The sequence below is a fragment of the Lipophrys pholis genome (assembly GCF_963383615.2).
Source record: "Lipophrys pholis genome assembly, chromosome: 22".
Taxonomy (NCBI): Eukaryota; Metazoa; Chordata; class Actinopteri; order Blenniiformes; family Blenniidae; genus Lipophrys; species Lipophrys pholis.
Genome location: NC_137644.1, coordinates 12135151 through 12151029, shown reverse-complemented (window position 1 = coordinate 12151029; position 15879 = coordinate 12135151). Strand labels below are relative to the sequence as shown.

General features: G+C 42.4%; 1 protein-coding gene across 2 annotated transcripts in view; it reads right to left on the bottom strand.

Moving 5' to 3' along the window:
• Positions 1–244: 244 nt before the first annotated feature.
• The window catches only part of tbc1d22a (TBC1 domain family, member 22a), a 111458-nt gene continuing 95823 nt past the window's right edge, over positions 245–15879 (bottom strand). For both annotated transcript variants that reach the window (XM_080491656.1, XM_080491655.1), the window contains exons 12-13: positions 15488–15615; positions 245–569 (exon numbers count right to left, since the gene is read on the bottom strand). In XM_080491656.1, the coding sequence (XP_080347782.1) occupies positions 438–569; positions 15488–15615 (260 nt within the window). In that variant the 3' untranslated portion in view covers positions 245–437. The remainder of the gene's footprint in view (positions 570–15487; positions 15616–15879) is intronic.

Below are 15879 nucleotides of genomic sequence, written 5' to 3'. Positions count from 1 at the left end.
TTTTTTCTCCCCACTCTCTGTGATATTTGACTGTGGTGCTACTGTTAAGGAGGCAGGTCCCCCTGTGAGCTTGGCAACCAAAGTCACCTTCTGGCAGCTGTCTACTGTCATCTACTAATGCACTCACAACGACTTTTGAACCTCGCAGTTAATGACCGGGGGAGGTAATGGAGAGGGATGTAGGCCATGAACAACTCCGCAGCCTGGCGGACTGTGTTAATGCTTTTTCTTTTTTTTTTCTTTTACATAACGGCGCGGATCAATCTGCATAGATATGAAAGCTTTATACAGTGCATCACCATCGTCGCGGCCAGCTGGGTGTAAAAACATGCAGCGTGTTCGCCTTCGTGTGGAAATCTGTATTGTGCAATTGGGTGCGTGCGCGTGAGCGCGCCTGCCAGCCGGTGTCCTACTTATGAGTCGGAAGAGCCAAAGGTTTACAGCGCCCCCCTTGTCTCCTGCGTGCACACTACCTGAAAGTCTCTCTCCTCCAGGATCTCTTTCCTCCACCGCACCAGGAAGGCCGCGCACACGTAGAGGTGGAAATGGGAGAAGCCCTCCGGTTCAGCCTGGCGAGAGAGAGAGAGAGAACGAGAGAGTGAGAGAAATAAAGGTGTAAATTCTGAAGGTGATTCGCGAAAAGTTGCATGTTACACTGTTCAAACAGCGGCTTAAGGATGTAAAGCAAAGCGTCTCAGTGCAGCTCAAACTGCCGCCGTCCTTTCATCGCATTTCATTTAAAGGAAGATTTAGACTTGTTTTGGGATGATGTATTTAGCCATACGTACAAAAAAAAAAAAAGGCAGAGGAGTTAGAAAAGAGCAGAATATAAAACATCTTTCAGTCACAATCTGGAAATTTCCATTTACAAGGTGACGGAAACAAAGAGAGATACAAATCCCCCTTTTGCTTTGCACATCTTTATACTTCAGCCCCTCGTTGTGTTCGCTGGCTTACTTTCTTTCTTTTTTTTTCCCCTCTTTATGACTCTGCAATGAGCGGGGGAGAATGAAAAAGAGAGAAAGACAAAGGATGAGATGTTCCCTGTGCTATTCATTCCCCATCAGAGGGAGGATAATTACCGGGCCCTTTGAGTGTAAGTGACTTAGGAGTTCAGTGTGTGCCCCGCTGAAGATTGGATGTAATATCCAAAGCACATCTTCACATGCCAGCTTTTCGGAGAGCAGACTTGTCGGCGAGTTTAACTGTAGACCTGCTGTATGCGATTCCAGGTCACCTCATGGCCAATAAGAACTTGAGATTGTGCTTGGCTGGAGGGGGGGGGGGGGGGATTACCTTTGCGTAACCCGGCAGTTCAGCCAGGCAGCTCCAAGCGGAGCGTTCTGAACGAACGTGACAGTATAAAACTGGAGATAAAGGATGCAACAGCTGAGCCTCAGCTCGCGCCCGGAGCTTGAGTTATTTACGTGAAGAGCGGAAGGCTGGAAGAAAACGCCCGCGTAAATAGCTTATAGTGAGAATCTCAGCAGGCAGCTTTAAAATGATATCACTATAAATCAAGAGTGTCGCAGCGATCGTAATAATCTTATGCAGGCCAACTGGATATTGTACGTTATGTCATTAACATTTGTCAACAGTCTAGCCTTACAAAGTCGTCGTGTACTGGGTACTTCAAGGAAACGTATGTACCGAAGACATATAGCAAAACAAGTTGGAGCAAACTGGAGCCGAATATTTTTTGAGTTTCAAAATAAAAGCAGTACAAATGATACAGCATTGCAGCACTAAAACATAGTAACTTTAAATATCTGCCAGATGATGTGGTAGTCGATTCAACACAGGAGAGGCGCTTGTTGATTTGAGCCTGCGGGGTGGAGGAGAGATGACCAGCGAGGAAACACGCCGCACAGAAAACGAAAAGATGCGAGGAAGACTGACGGAGCCGAGCGAGGCAGCTTGATGCCAGTGAGAGATGGCAACGTAACTCATCTCCCCCCGGACAGACAGTTTTAATGACACTGTGTCGCAGTGTCTTTTTTTCAGATTGACAAAAATCTGTGATAATCTGTTTTAGAACGGGGTCAGGATTATATAAAAAGAAAAAAAGAAAAAAGCCCTCTTCTCGGCCGAGTCGTTCCGACGCGCTGCATGCTGCCTAGCGACAGAAAGTCAGAGGATTGTGAATAATAGTTTAAGTCATTTAAAAACCGAAAGTGTAGCTGAAATTGCATGTGTGCAAATTAACAGCAATTCAAAATCGGGGACATGCGGCCTTTTGACTGGCAGGTCGTCATTTAATTTATGGAATTGAAGTAGCGTGGAATCACACTGATCAATCGACCGGACACACAGAAGAAGAAACACAGCACATTTTGTCTTTAAACAAAAATACAACTGACCTGAAATAAAGTAAAACTTCACAATCCGACTTGTTTTTAAGGGAAGTAAAAAAAAAAACACTCCCACACGAAAAGACTCCGTCTCTTTGGTACAAGTGAGTTTGTTAAAAGAAAAGAAAAACAATGGCTGCACTTCCTTTCCAGTGTTTCAAGCATGTTTATCACAGTTTACCACTAATTTAGAGGACTTGAGAGGGTGAAGTGTTTTTTATTCCCACATTGTGAAGAGATTGTAATCAACTGTAAGTGCTGCTCTTTAAGCACCATGCTCATTTATGTGCCGTATAACAGTGAGCCATAACTCCGTAGGAATTAACAGAAACTGCCTTTCTACTGTGATAATTGAGTTTCCCTCCAGGAAGGCGGGAATAAACAGATTAATAATGGATACACAGATATGAACACGTGAAATGTTTTCTTGAATTATTGTTTAGTCTTCACTTCGCTTCCTACGCCTTTATGTGCGTCCCCTGTTGTTTCGGGTTCCTGCTTTGCCTCTCACTTAGTTTGTGCGATTATGAGAAATCCTTTTGACAGAGTAAATGTGTGCGTGTTCTTGTGCTTCTATACTGGTTGGAACGTCAACTGAATTGCTCACTGTGCCACTGGGACTATTGCCATGGTGGGTACACTCGTGAAACTGTGGGGACAAAATAGAGCTCCTAATGGCAAAATGATTCCATTTTCTTTGGTGAAGGGGTTAGTTTAAGGTGAGGTAAGGTAACAACAAGTTGTGGTGAGTCGTATTTCTTCTTCTTCTATCCCGGTGAGGTTGTCAACCTGATGGCACAATAGCCCATAGGGACTGAGTTTTAACTGACAGATGATTAGTTTTCTGATCGAGCCTCGCAGCTGCAATCCAAACAATGAAAGCGTACACGCACACGCACACGCACACGCACTTGCACACACCATCACAGGTGAGTGAGTATATGAGTGGCATGCAGGAGCACGTTTATCACTCCCCGAAGATTCACCAAGTTTTAATTTCCTTTTTTTTCCTATGAGGTCATGTCTGTGTGTGTGTGTGTGTGTGTGTGTGTGTGGGTTCATGGTTGAGGGCACCACTGAACTCTGAGGGGCAGAGAAGTGCTGAATTCCACTCTAGTCCTCCGCGTGCCCCGCCACCGCCGCCACCGGCGTCACCGCCACCGCCGCCACCGCCGCCACCGCCGCCACCATCTCTACTCTGCTCTCAACGTTCAACAATTGTCTGTCACTCAATCCTCTGTTTCTTAGTCTGCGGGCAATAAATCAGAAAGCTGTGATTGAATTTTTACCAATGCATTATTACAACATGAACAGAAATTGCTCACGATGGAGCTTGAAGGCAAAATACACAAAACTACGAAGTACCGGTTTTAGATGCGTGTAATATTATGAGCTCTGGTTTGTACAATTGGAAGAATGAACCTGGAAACAGTTGCGGTTGATTGATTTTAACTATTTCGTTGTCGACGTCTGCCCGTCCCAAATTCTGACGGCTCAATTACACGTCAATAACACAAAGTTTTGTATAAGTAAAACCCGATGAGAATTGATCAAAGTGCTTTCAGAGGAAACGTGAAAAATTAGTATAGAAAGTTCTTAAGTTTTCTTGTCTGAGTTCGAGAAGATCGAGCGCTCTCTCCTGTTGAATTGCAGGTAGAAAGCAATTAGATTTGCTCAGCAAAGACCGTGAAGGGGAGTTTCATTTTTTATTTCTAAGACTATTAAGAAACAAAGAACTCAGTTCATTCATTTTTCTTGTACACATCAGCAGACTTTAAAAAGGTGGGAAAATACAGGGGAAAAAAAAAAAAAAGTGTGAAGTTTTATTGCCCACAAATGTTGCTTCTGGTCTTAATGCAGAGAGACAGGCTGACAGATGTGGTTTTTAATGTTTGAAGAAAGCTATGCGCCAGTGGGCTTCTTGTCTTCATGTCATGCTTCTCTTGGTTCTCACTTCATAGTTTGCTGTGTGGACTAGTGGCATCGATCTTCTCATCTAACGCCGTAAGTGGAACAGTCATCTGGACCGGCGGTCGGCAACCTTCAACACTCAAAGAGCCATTTGGACTCGTTTCCCACAGAACAGAACACACTTTAGGCGGAGGCCTAAAGTTGGAACGAGAACATACTGTGAGGGAGGCAGCTCTTCATTATTTATTAAATACAGTTGAGGAAGAGCCTGTCTAAGAAAAAAAAGTGTTTATTAAAAAAAGGAAAACAAAACTGAAGACAGGCATTTTCAGTCCGTCCTTTAATTAACCTGTATGTAGTATCTTAATACTTAACTGATATGTTTATGTATTCTGACATACATTTAAATAATGGCACAGCCTTTTTAATTGAACGCGGGTAACTGAAATGTAAATGGGCCTCTTCGGCTTGCCCACCAGTCATTTCTGCCTCTCTCAATTTCTCCCACCCACCTCACTCTCCGTATCTGACACGCCGTCCCTCGCTCCCGCCTGAACCATCCACCGCTGCTGCTTCGGCTCGAGGCTGTCTCGTCATTATGATTTGCAAAATAAAGTTTGTCACGGGAAGTCAAGGTGACTCTGACAGACTTGTCTCTACCCCTTCCTCCTACTCCATTGGTATGCTTGGTCCCCCCAGCCTCCTCGTGTCAGGGACGCCATACTGGCTGAGACACGCGAGACTCGGATTGACAAGCGCCGCTGATCAAAGTGCGGAGAGAACGGCGAGGGTGGTGGGAGGAGAATGGAGGGAAGCAGGGGGTGGGGTGGGGATGGGGGGGGGGCGCGGGTACAGTGAGAGGATTTAATCTGGAGCGCAGGAGGAGTGCAGCCGGAGTAGAAAGGAGGCTAAGGGTGAACAGAGGAGACAAGGGAGAGCGAGAAGGCGTATTACAATGTCACAGCATCTTTAAAGTGCTGCGTCGGCTGTCTGACTAGTCTCATCCCTCCAAAACAAAGCGGCCTGATGTGGGACTAACTCGATACCATGACGAACCGAGTGCAGACAAGGTGAAAAGGTGACCGTGCTGAGGGGTGATGTAAGATGAAAAAGGAGCCTGATGAAGCCCTGGCGTCCGGCTGATATTTTTCTTTGTAGAAAAGAGGAAAAAAAAAAAAGCTCTTTTCACATTATATGAGCAGGAACATGACGGCATTAGTGATTGGTGATAGTTGACATTAACTGCTACAAGCTGTCGAAGTATTCCTGTGTGTAATTCAACGCCCGGAGTCGAGACAGTGAGTGGGAATAAATTTAAACACAAAATAGCGAGGAATTAATATTCTGAATTGGAAATCAAGACATCAGATGTAACATCGGGGGGGGGGGGGGGGGGTAGTGACGGCAGTGGAGTGATGATGCAATCCACTTGAAAAGATAAAGAGGAGGGGGAAAAAAAAAATGTTAAACTGAAGCGCCTCGTCCCGTGTGTCCAGCTTTAGGCAACATTTTAAAGCACAAAACAGCCGAGTTAATGAGGAGGACATAAAGGCATGGGTATTTTACTTTGCTATTGATTTCATCCACTTGGTGTCCTTGTCACTCTGTATGATGTGTAGATGAGCGTGGACCAGTGTGAAACTTCCATTTCTGCTCATTTCATGCCGACATCAAGAAAGTAAGGAGGAAAAATAAATAAATAAAAGAGGAACATTAATCCTCATGACAGTGAGAGCATGACAGACAGGCAGAGAGATTGGAATTTTCATGTGGGAGTGTGCATATAAGGGAGTCATCGAGGTCTGTGTGGATTTCCAATGTGTCCTGTCTGGAGTTACTTGTGTCACCAATTAGATCGGCTGACACTAAAAGACAAAAATTAGACAGGAAAAGTAAAGATGACGAGTTCTGGGTTTTATTCATTTTTCTCTAACTGATGGACATTTTGTGATATTTCAGTAAAATGAAGACGTGCAAGAATGCAACAAGGAGTGGCACTATTGTCCTGGAAGGAACACATTTGCATGAATGATTCACCGTAATCTAGAACTGTGCCAGTAATGAGATACAGTATCGGTACACTACCCACCCTGTGGCTCAACCATAAGTATATTGTTCTTTCTTAGCAACATTAAAGCTGTAGATCAACTAACAAAAGGCCCCTTCCGAGCATGAGAGGGGAAAAAGTTTACAGTCTACATTAATTCATGTTGAGTCGGGGCTGCCGGTTGGACAACATATAGTACTGATAAATGTTTGTTCTATTCAGGCCCCATTTATGCTACATACATTATGCAACATTTGGAAAATAATGTTTGCTTCCGTGCAGTTACTGCTCTTGGCAAGTCAGTATCTCTTCCAATAGGTTTACCAATTTAAACAAAATATTTTAGTTGACACAAACCAACTTACTTTATATGTACATTAAATGCCTGTACATTATCGATAGAAGTAAAAAGAAAGTAAGATCCTCAGGATTCTCCTTTAATTAGCTACGCTTCATTACTTTCTTCTACTCATTAGGGTGTTAGCTGTGATACAGAGGAACATGAAAGCGACACGCAGGCACCACTGAGTGCAGCGTATGTATAAAAGCCGTCTACTGTGCTCATTCCATTTGTTCAGTCTGCTCTTTTCATCTCAATCTAAACTAATCTTCTGATCTGTGTTGCGGTAAATTGCCACGTTCGCCCACCAGTGGCCCTTAAATGCCGTCGCATTGTGCCCGGCGGTTTTTTCCCCAACGTGGTCAGTAACGACGCTCAACAGGCTCTCTCCCCCCCCCCCCCCCCCCCCCCGCCTGGCAAATCTGAGCGACCATATGGAAAGAGGACGGCGCTTCGGAAGGCGAAAGTGTCACAATATCTCTTTAACAGCCATGCTAATGCTGCCACACTGAGCTACTCGCTAATTTCATGCTCCACGCAACAGGGATAATTTGGTCCCTGTCTGTCTGCCTGTGTCTGTGCTCCGCTCTGAATCATTCATCCCGGCGTCTTTCTCCTCTTACACCCCCCCCCCCAGCTTTTTTTTTCTAGATCAATAGACAAAAGAAAAACTCGAGATAAAATAAGAAGAGTGCGAGCAAGAGAGCCCCGAAAAAAAACGGAAGAAAGAGAAAACCTAATGCAGTGGAGAGATGACAGAGGCGGAGAGAGAGGGGAGCTGTCCTGTCTTGTGTTGGATGGAGCGACAGAGCAGATGGCCACACTGCAGAGAGGAGACCACAACGGAGACGTTACAACACTCGGGTTAAAATCTCACCAAGTACACACACGTATAGAGATATATATACACACTGGGCTCAGCGGCAAAGGGCAAGGTCTTCCAGTTTATTGCCAGCAATCATGATCATCCCAAACACTGAGGCCGGCATCTTTGTGTCTACATTAGATTAGATTCAGCTGTTTTTGTGAACGGAAATGCAGCGACGTGGTGAGTCACCGCTATATGTCATGAAAGAGTGGATGAAACCGCTTAAAAAATAAGAAAAAAACCTGCTTTATTTACACATAAATAAAGAAAGTGTTTTGTTAGCTCGGGGTCAAAAGTCAATACAACAGGCGCAGCATCTAATCGGCGGAAAATGATAACTGTCTGAGAGCAAGAGGTTGGCAAAGCATGACAAACAGGGGAAGACATACCTGAACCTACAAAAAAAAACAAAAAAAACATAATTGAATCAATCTGGCTGGATGTTGTGTGATGGTCGGCGAAGGGTGAGGGAGTGATGGAGAGCAGGCGAGGAGGGACGAGTAAATCTGAGATGAGTTTAGAGGAACGGTGACAAGGTGAGGGGCCACGAGGGGGAGTGAAAACAGAGATGGGAAAAAAAATTTAATAAATTATTCTAATTCTGAACGAGGACGATGGAAAGGAGCTGAATCACGGAGGCAAACAGCAGCTCCGTGCTTCGCTGTCGGCTCTGCTCAAAGTTTCATGAGGACGAAAACGGTCCGATTCCCCAAACCAGATTCGTGACGTGTTTTCACGGGGGGGGGGGGGGGGGGGCGAGCGTGCTGTTCGGGGCGATCCAAACGTTGTTGTAACGCATCAAATATTTAAAGGATGGATTACGAGTACAATGTGTGCTCGCGCTGCTGTCGAGTCACAACCAAGCAACAACACTGTTTAATCATTCATTCCTTGGGTCTTGGGCCGGACGGCGCCACAAGCTTTCCCTCCACAATCATGAAGAAGATCATTTTGAGCCCCGATTCGTTGTGAATCTCACTGAAGCTCGAATCAATCCTTCCTCCTGAACCCTAACCTCTTTTTTTTTTTTTTTTAACTGGGAACGACGGGGCTTAAGGCCCGTGTTTAACTTGCATTGAGGGTAACAATCAGCGAGGGTGCGATGTTAAATCCATGGGATATCCTTCTATCCAACACTCTCACTTGTCCAACCTTTATAGGGCACTAACCTAAATACATGAAAGTTAAAAAAACAAAAAAAACAAAGGGACTTTTTGAAAGGAATTTGAAGGGTCAATTTTTACACGAGACTTTTTCAAAGATTTAAAGAGGACGTTACAAAAAATGGTAACTATTATTGGTTTCTACAATGATTTGATTTTCATCCTCTCTTGGTTTATGGGCTGTGAAGACTCCTAAGCTTGCCGTGTGTCAGCGGAGGCTGATGGGTATGAAGAGTATTTAAAGAGAAGACCTCTCTGTCTCTGGAGTCTGTGGCTTCATCGCAGGCATGCTGACTATTTTTACCCGGTACTGTGTCCCACACGCGCAAGCATGCAGCGCACTAGTGATTTACCCATCAGGACAACATTCTTCTTTTTTTTTTTTGTTGTTGTAAACCTGTACCTCTCCGTGTCGGTTCCTACTGTAAATTGTATATAAACTCCTATGGTCTCGCATATCAGGCGCTCACTTCACAGGCTGAGCAACTTGTCGCTGCTTTGGGTCCTTGATTTGTGATGGTTTACTACATTTGTTTCGCCATGTGTCATCTGTTACCATCAATAAAGGGGTGAAATACATTTAACGTTATATCGAATAATTTCCCCAAATTCTATACAATTTAAAAAAAGCGCTTTGCTTCCTAATTATCAAGCTCAACAAGGCTGAACTATCGAAAATAAAAGTAACAAGGCAGGCTATGCTGATTCAATGAGATGTGATGAGGTGGATTAAATGGTGCTTTTAGTTATGAAGTCTAGGAATAAAGCTCTCACAACATTTTCCTCCGTGATTTTAAAAAAAATGTTTTTTCTCACTGCTTTACTTCCAGCGTATTATTCTAAGTTAAAGACCCATGGATTGATGTCCATTCTATTTGTATTCATACTCCCAGTAAAAAGTGGAAACTGTACGTTCAAAGTTTGCTTGACGTATTTAGATTGCGTATAATACAGTGGATGTATTTCTATTGGTTACAGAATAAGGAAAATGCCCTTTACTGCAGGGTCAAAGTACAATATTGAATATTCTAACAGAAGAGTGAGGAATTTGGTGTACAAATATTCCAATTACAGTTTTTCCAGACAATTTTTACACAGAGTGTCAAATTGATATTTTGCTTGGGGCATATGATAAAAACTGTGGCAATATATTTTCTACTCTCATAGCGTCTCTGAAATAGCTATATATGTAAACAACTTGAGTGTTCTTTTACTGCGCTATTGTACGTGGGACACAGTGCATTAGCAACGTTTTGCGAATGGTTCACGTAACTGCCATAAATAACAACGGATAACGATAAGCGAGCGAAAGTACTTCCTGAAAAATACAAAAGTTGAAGTGAGGCTGCTCGGAGATGCACCAACATGGGTCATCGCCTATTAATACGTCAAAGTACAGACTCCGTTCCGGAGACATGAACTGTGTTTGCGTTCAGAGGCGGCGAGGGATAAGCAGCTAATATATATTTCCACTGAGCTCCCGATTGAGGATGCATGATGTTACCATGGACACGTCATATACAGCGAAACACTTTAAATAGGAGAGCCCAGCCGGATCATTCAGGGTATTGTTTGAAGAACCTTAACGCATGTTCAGAAAAAAAAACATGTAATAGATGTACTCATTTCATGTCTTCCTCCCCCCTCACTCCATTCACTCGTCCATTAATAGAGAGTAATTGACCACGTCACGCTCCGTCGCTTTGGTGACAGTGGGTCATTGAAAAATGTACAAGGGATCTTCAGTGTGGTGGAAATAAAAACAAGGGACTCCAAGTAAATGGAATGGAAAGCTGACCAGCTGCTGGTCCACAGAGATTTCACTTTTCTTTCACCTCAGAAGAAATACGATTCTGTTCACAGGTGCCGCACCTTTGCTTCTTTGCGTGGTGAAATTCCACTGGCAGGGTTGTGTTTGTTAAAGCTGTTTATTTTTTTTAAGGTCATGATTGCTGTTGTCGACTCAGCAAGGACAAGTTAATAACAGTGAATGGAGCATGAAGTTTAAAAGGTACTTTGGCTGCACAGACATCTGGGACTTTTTTTAGTTTTATTCGTCATCGCACATGAAAATACAGTCTTGGAAACAAACAATAAAAAGTGTTTTCATTCCTTTTAGTTAAAACATTTCTTGGTCTTGAGATGCTGTCTTTGTTTTAGGAATGCAGTGAAATTTCACTGATTAATTTGTAGTGGATTTAATACTAAAACACTACAATGTTAAGGTTCTTTTTCGCAATTATTTCAATATATTTTAGGACAAAAAAAACCCAATTATTTCAGGCTGGAGGCAAAATGATGAGTGATATACATGTTCACAGTTTTTCTAGAGGTATGAAGGGTTTGTAATCTGAGTATTGAGGCTCATGCGGGCAATAAACCAATGGGAAGTCAAGCTAGCCAGCATGAATAACATAATTGTATACTTACAAGTGCACTTGAGCCAAACATGACAACTTAATTATTTCAAGCTCGTAACTTTCAGACAAGTACGTTTAGCTCATGAGAGCTCAAGTCGACCAATTCAGTTGCATGTAGTAGATCCTTGCAAGTGCTTGAAAATAAATCTACTTTGTTATACGACAACGTTCCTGCCAATGTGGCTTAACGCTGAAAAGCAGCTGCATGACAATCTCCCGTCAGTGTTCTTTGTAAAAGTCAAATTTCCCCCTTTAAATGACTGTTTTCATTCTCAGGAACATTTTGGCCCGATGAAAACTGTCTAATCATGTGCCGAATCCATCTATTTTGTAACTCCACGACAGAAAACAATCCAATATTTATTCAAATGAGGGGGTTAGGGTTAAAAAAAAGTGTAATCTCTGGATATTTGATCCGCTGCAAAATCTGGCTGTTTGTGTGGAATTCCTTCCATTTTGAAAAGTAAAGCAGATTCTGCAAAATTGTTTGTCTTTCTTTCGGGAGTGATTCACACAAATCATACGTGAACGGAGATTTCTTATTTTCCCATGATTAAAATAGAGAAATTAAAAAAAATTAAACGTGGAAAAAGTTTGATCCCTTCTTTGGGAGTTATGGTGAAATTAAAATGCTCCTAGTGCACTGACATTGGTAAAAAAAAAAAAAAACTTCACGAGGTGTCAGAATTCAATTGAGATAAAAAAAAAAAAAAGCATCGCTTGATGCTATTTGGCTTCAACCTGTCAGAAGCAATGCACTTCATGTTGTCCAAAGTCCGAGAAGAGTCATAAATATTCAGACACGCTTCATTTGATATTTATCAAATCAAGCAATGGTTTGTTGAAATCAGAACATGCACTTCAGCTATCGCTCCTGCATGTCCGTGTTGAATGTTTTGACATTTCCTCGTCTTTCTCTACAAAGTTCACTTCTATTTATACCTTCTTCCCATCTATGTACAGCCTCGCACACTTTTTCCACTTCACACTCTCCCCTTTCCTTAAAAAAAAAATGGCGCTTCCTCTCAACTACTTTCTCCTTCTTTCCTTCATCCTCCTCTTACCACTGTTACTTGATCAAAGTTCATGTTTGGCTTGGTCACGTTGGTGTGAACTGGAAGCCGCTTCAATCAACTTCAAATGTGAACTTCACTCACTTTGCTGCATTCTGCACTTCACGCCGGGGGCTTCAGAGTCGTGGATTTTAGAGTTCAACTTGAAAAGACTCAACTTTCGAGCAAGGCAAACATAAAAGCCAAACGGACAGACGACAAGGAACAATCCTGCTATAATGAAGAGTGAGAAGCATCAAAGGATGCTTGAGCTGGGAGACGCTGAGGGAGACATAAAAACCACCGAAAAACACGAAATCAAAAGTCCCCAAAAGGGACACCAAGTAATTGCCAAAAACAAGAAAAACTTGATGAAAGAGACACAAAAGAAAGCGAAAGCAAAAATGTCTCATCAAGTAAAAGATTAGCAAACACACGAAAATCCCAATCTTTACAAAAACTAAATAATCCAAGAAGGCATAAGGACCAAAAAGGGTAACTCTATAGTTCTATGTAGGTGCAACGTAAACAAAAAGTAGTACAATGGAGAAACACAAGACAGCCTTACTAATATAGCCCAAAAGACAGGAAGTGCACAAAAAGACTCAAAATGACAAAGAAACACTACATGAGTCCAAATAAAGAAAGAAAACACTAACAGAGGATTATGAAGAGAAAAGGATAATTCTCAAAAGAGAGAAAATACAAGAAGAAACCAATTTTAGTACCCCCCCCCCCCCCCCCCCCCCCAAAAAAAAACAACTAGTCACAAGTCAAACAGTTGTGAAAAGACAGAAAAGGGCCATACTGTGAAAAACAGGTAACAAGAAAAAACAAATTACAAAATGACAGAAAAAATCCACAAATAGATGAGGAAAAAAATAGAAAGAAAACAAAAATTAAGAAAAAAAAAAGGAAGAGAAAAGGCAGTCACAAACACAAAATAAGAGAACATAAATAAAGAGACAAATAGACAAAATAGGCCTGTACAGAATAAACCTTTAAAAAAAGAAAAAAAGCCTCAGATTTATGAAAAAGAAAGAAACACAATGCCCACAACAGGGGGGGGGGGGGGGGGGGGGGGGGGGGGGGGTTGCCATATGGATAAAATCAATTATGAAAAACCAACAAAGTGGGACAACAAAGTTTTGCAGGATGAGAAAAAGGAATTTGGCCACATATGAAGAACAAAATGACTTCAAACATATCAGAGAGAAGAGAAGAAAAAAAAAGACAAAATAACGGTACTTTATTGGGCCGCCACACTAAGGCGCACCGGGGAGCTGGTGGGGGTCAAAGGTCATGAACCAGCAAACCGATCCACAGTCCATCTGTGTAACCTCTAGGCCACCAACACTAAAGAGAAATTTATATTGAGAGGCAATAAAAATTAATTAAGCCGGGGCAGACACCAGGGATTCCATGCCAGCAACAAAGGGAGAAGAAAAAAAACAAAAAAAAACCACGCTTGTGCAAACACCTGGCACAGCTGGCAGCGTCACCCATGGAGAAGTTCATTTTAACACTTCATTCTCCTCCTCTCGACGCTCCTCACCTAATCAGACACTCTGACGTGATCGCGTGTCTCACACTGTCAACACGCCGCATCAACTGGAAAATCTATTTCATGTACTCTATTTCAAGCCGCCTCCGACTATCAGCGCGCGTTCCAGCACGCGCCGCCGAATCGATGGGCCACATTAGGCCGCATCGACAGCACTCGGTCAAGGTTAAGAGTCCGGCGCAGCCGAAGGTGCTGCCTACTAATTTCTGTGTAAATGTCACAGGCCAGCAGGACGAACCAGTCCCAATTTGTTTGAGAAGGATTAAGATTCCTTCTCTCTCTCTCTCTCGTACATTTACACTTCTGGGTCAAAAGTAAGAGGCTTTACTTTGACGCACGCACACACTCAAGAGCACAGTACCCATCAAATGACAATTAAAACATATGTCCAATCCACTAAAGCCTTTTGTTCCACCATTGCTTTTATTTCAGCAAAGAATCACCTAATCCCACAATGCTTCACAAATATATTTGCTGGTTCATTATGGTCATCTTTTCAGATTGACTGAATTCTAATGAGAAACATCACCTTTTCATTATAGATCAAGGGTGTCAAACATGAGGCCCGTGGGCCAAAGCAGGCCTGCAAGAGGCTTCACTGTATTTTGCAGCGGAAGGTATTAAAATTGGCTTTATGTTGTGATTGTGGTGATTTCTGAAGTAATTGCATGTTTTTGAGAAAATGCAGACATTTTCATCACGTATACTCTGCGCCACTACAAATTCAAATTAAAGGTTTGTATTTAAAGGTTATTTAAAGGCTGTCATAGACAATGGTGCAAGTATTATTAGAGACATGGTGGGCAAATCAAGTGATCCAGCCACCAGTCTTGTAATACTGTGTCAAACCACAAGGTGGTACAGTGAGTCAGAAGCAATAATTACTATAATGTTGGTTGAAGTTTTTTTTATCATTTTATTTATCAATTATTTACCAGCAAACTGCCAAAACTCAAAGAGCTCAACACTGCCCCAAAGGACAAGAATGGTATCACATAAAGCTTACATGGTTTTTTTTTAATCCTTAAGACAAAGGCACCAGGGTTTATTTTGTGAATTACCTTTTTGCTGTGGAATCGTCAAAAAACTGACTGTTTCTGCTTCTTCTTACTAATACTTAAACTTTAAGAGTATTTGGCAGTTCAACAACATTACGGTGCATTTTTCGCTGCACTGAGAAGCACATGTGTTTTACACTAATAAATCTTTTAATATTTCAAAAGTCCTAAGGACCACCATGATGAAAAGTTTATATGGTTAAAGCTCTGTTGCTCTGCTTTTTTCCCCAGGTACAATTCTAACAAAGTTATCATCAAAACTTGCGTCTGAGTGGACATGCACACTCAAGCAGCTAAACGTGAAGCCCAAAGAGTCCATGATTCAGTGACAGGGCTGTGCAGCATAGTCGGGCTTCATCCCAAGCTCTGTGTCAGAGAAGGAGCCGAACTGTTTGAAATCCTTCATAAAAAAAAAAACAACCCAAACCATTGTTATTATTATTATTATAATTTTTCTGCGTCCCACTGCTGCGTTGACTGGCATGTAATAGAAGCGAACACAAAAAGCTCCACTTCTGAGGCAATCATGAGATGCCATTACCAGAGAATTTCCCTGTTTTCTGGAATCTCATGCAGAGTCGCATGGGACGAATGAATTAAAAATTAAAAAAAAAGAACAGATAAGACAAAGAGAGAACAATAGCAGCAGCTCGCCGCTTTGGTTTGTGTCGGTGTGTGTGTGTGTGTGTGTGTGTGTGTGTGTGTGTGTGTACCTGGTAGGTGTCCCACAGTCTGATCGTGCAGCGCAGTGGCAGCTCCCTCATCAGGAGGTTGTTCATCCAGCGGAAGGCAAACTGCAGGTACTCCACCTCGTAGTGCTGCATGTGGCGATGCACGGACTCTGACCAAAAAAAAAAAAAACCCAAAACAAACAAAAAGAAACCTTCGGATTAACACAAACACATTCAAATGGCAGTCATTTCTCTGTGGACTGAAAAGGAAGCAGCGGTGATGCAGAGAATGACTATAAAGCGATCGGGAAGTTGACAGCAACAAGTGTTTCGCAGACTTCCCTTCAAAAAAAAAAAACCTTCTCCACGCATGCATTTTTTTTCTCTTCTTCTTCTTGTAACAGAAATATAATTACAAAGCTTTAAGAATTCTC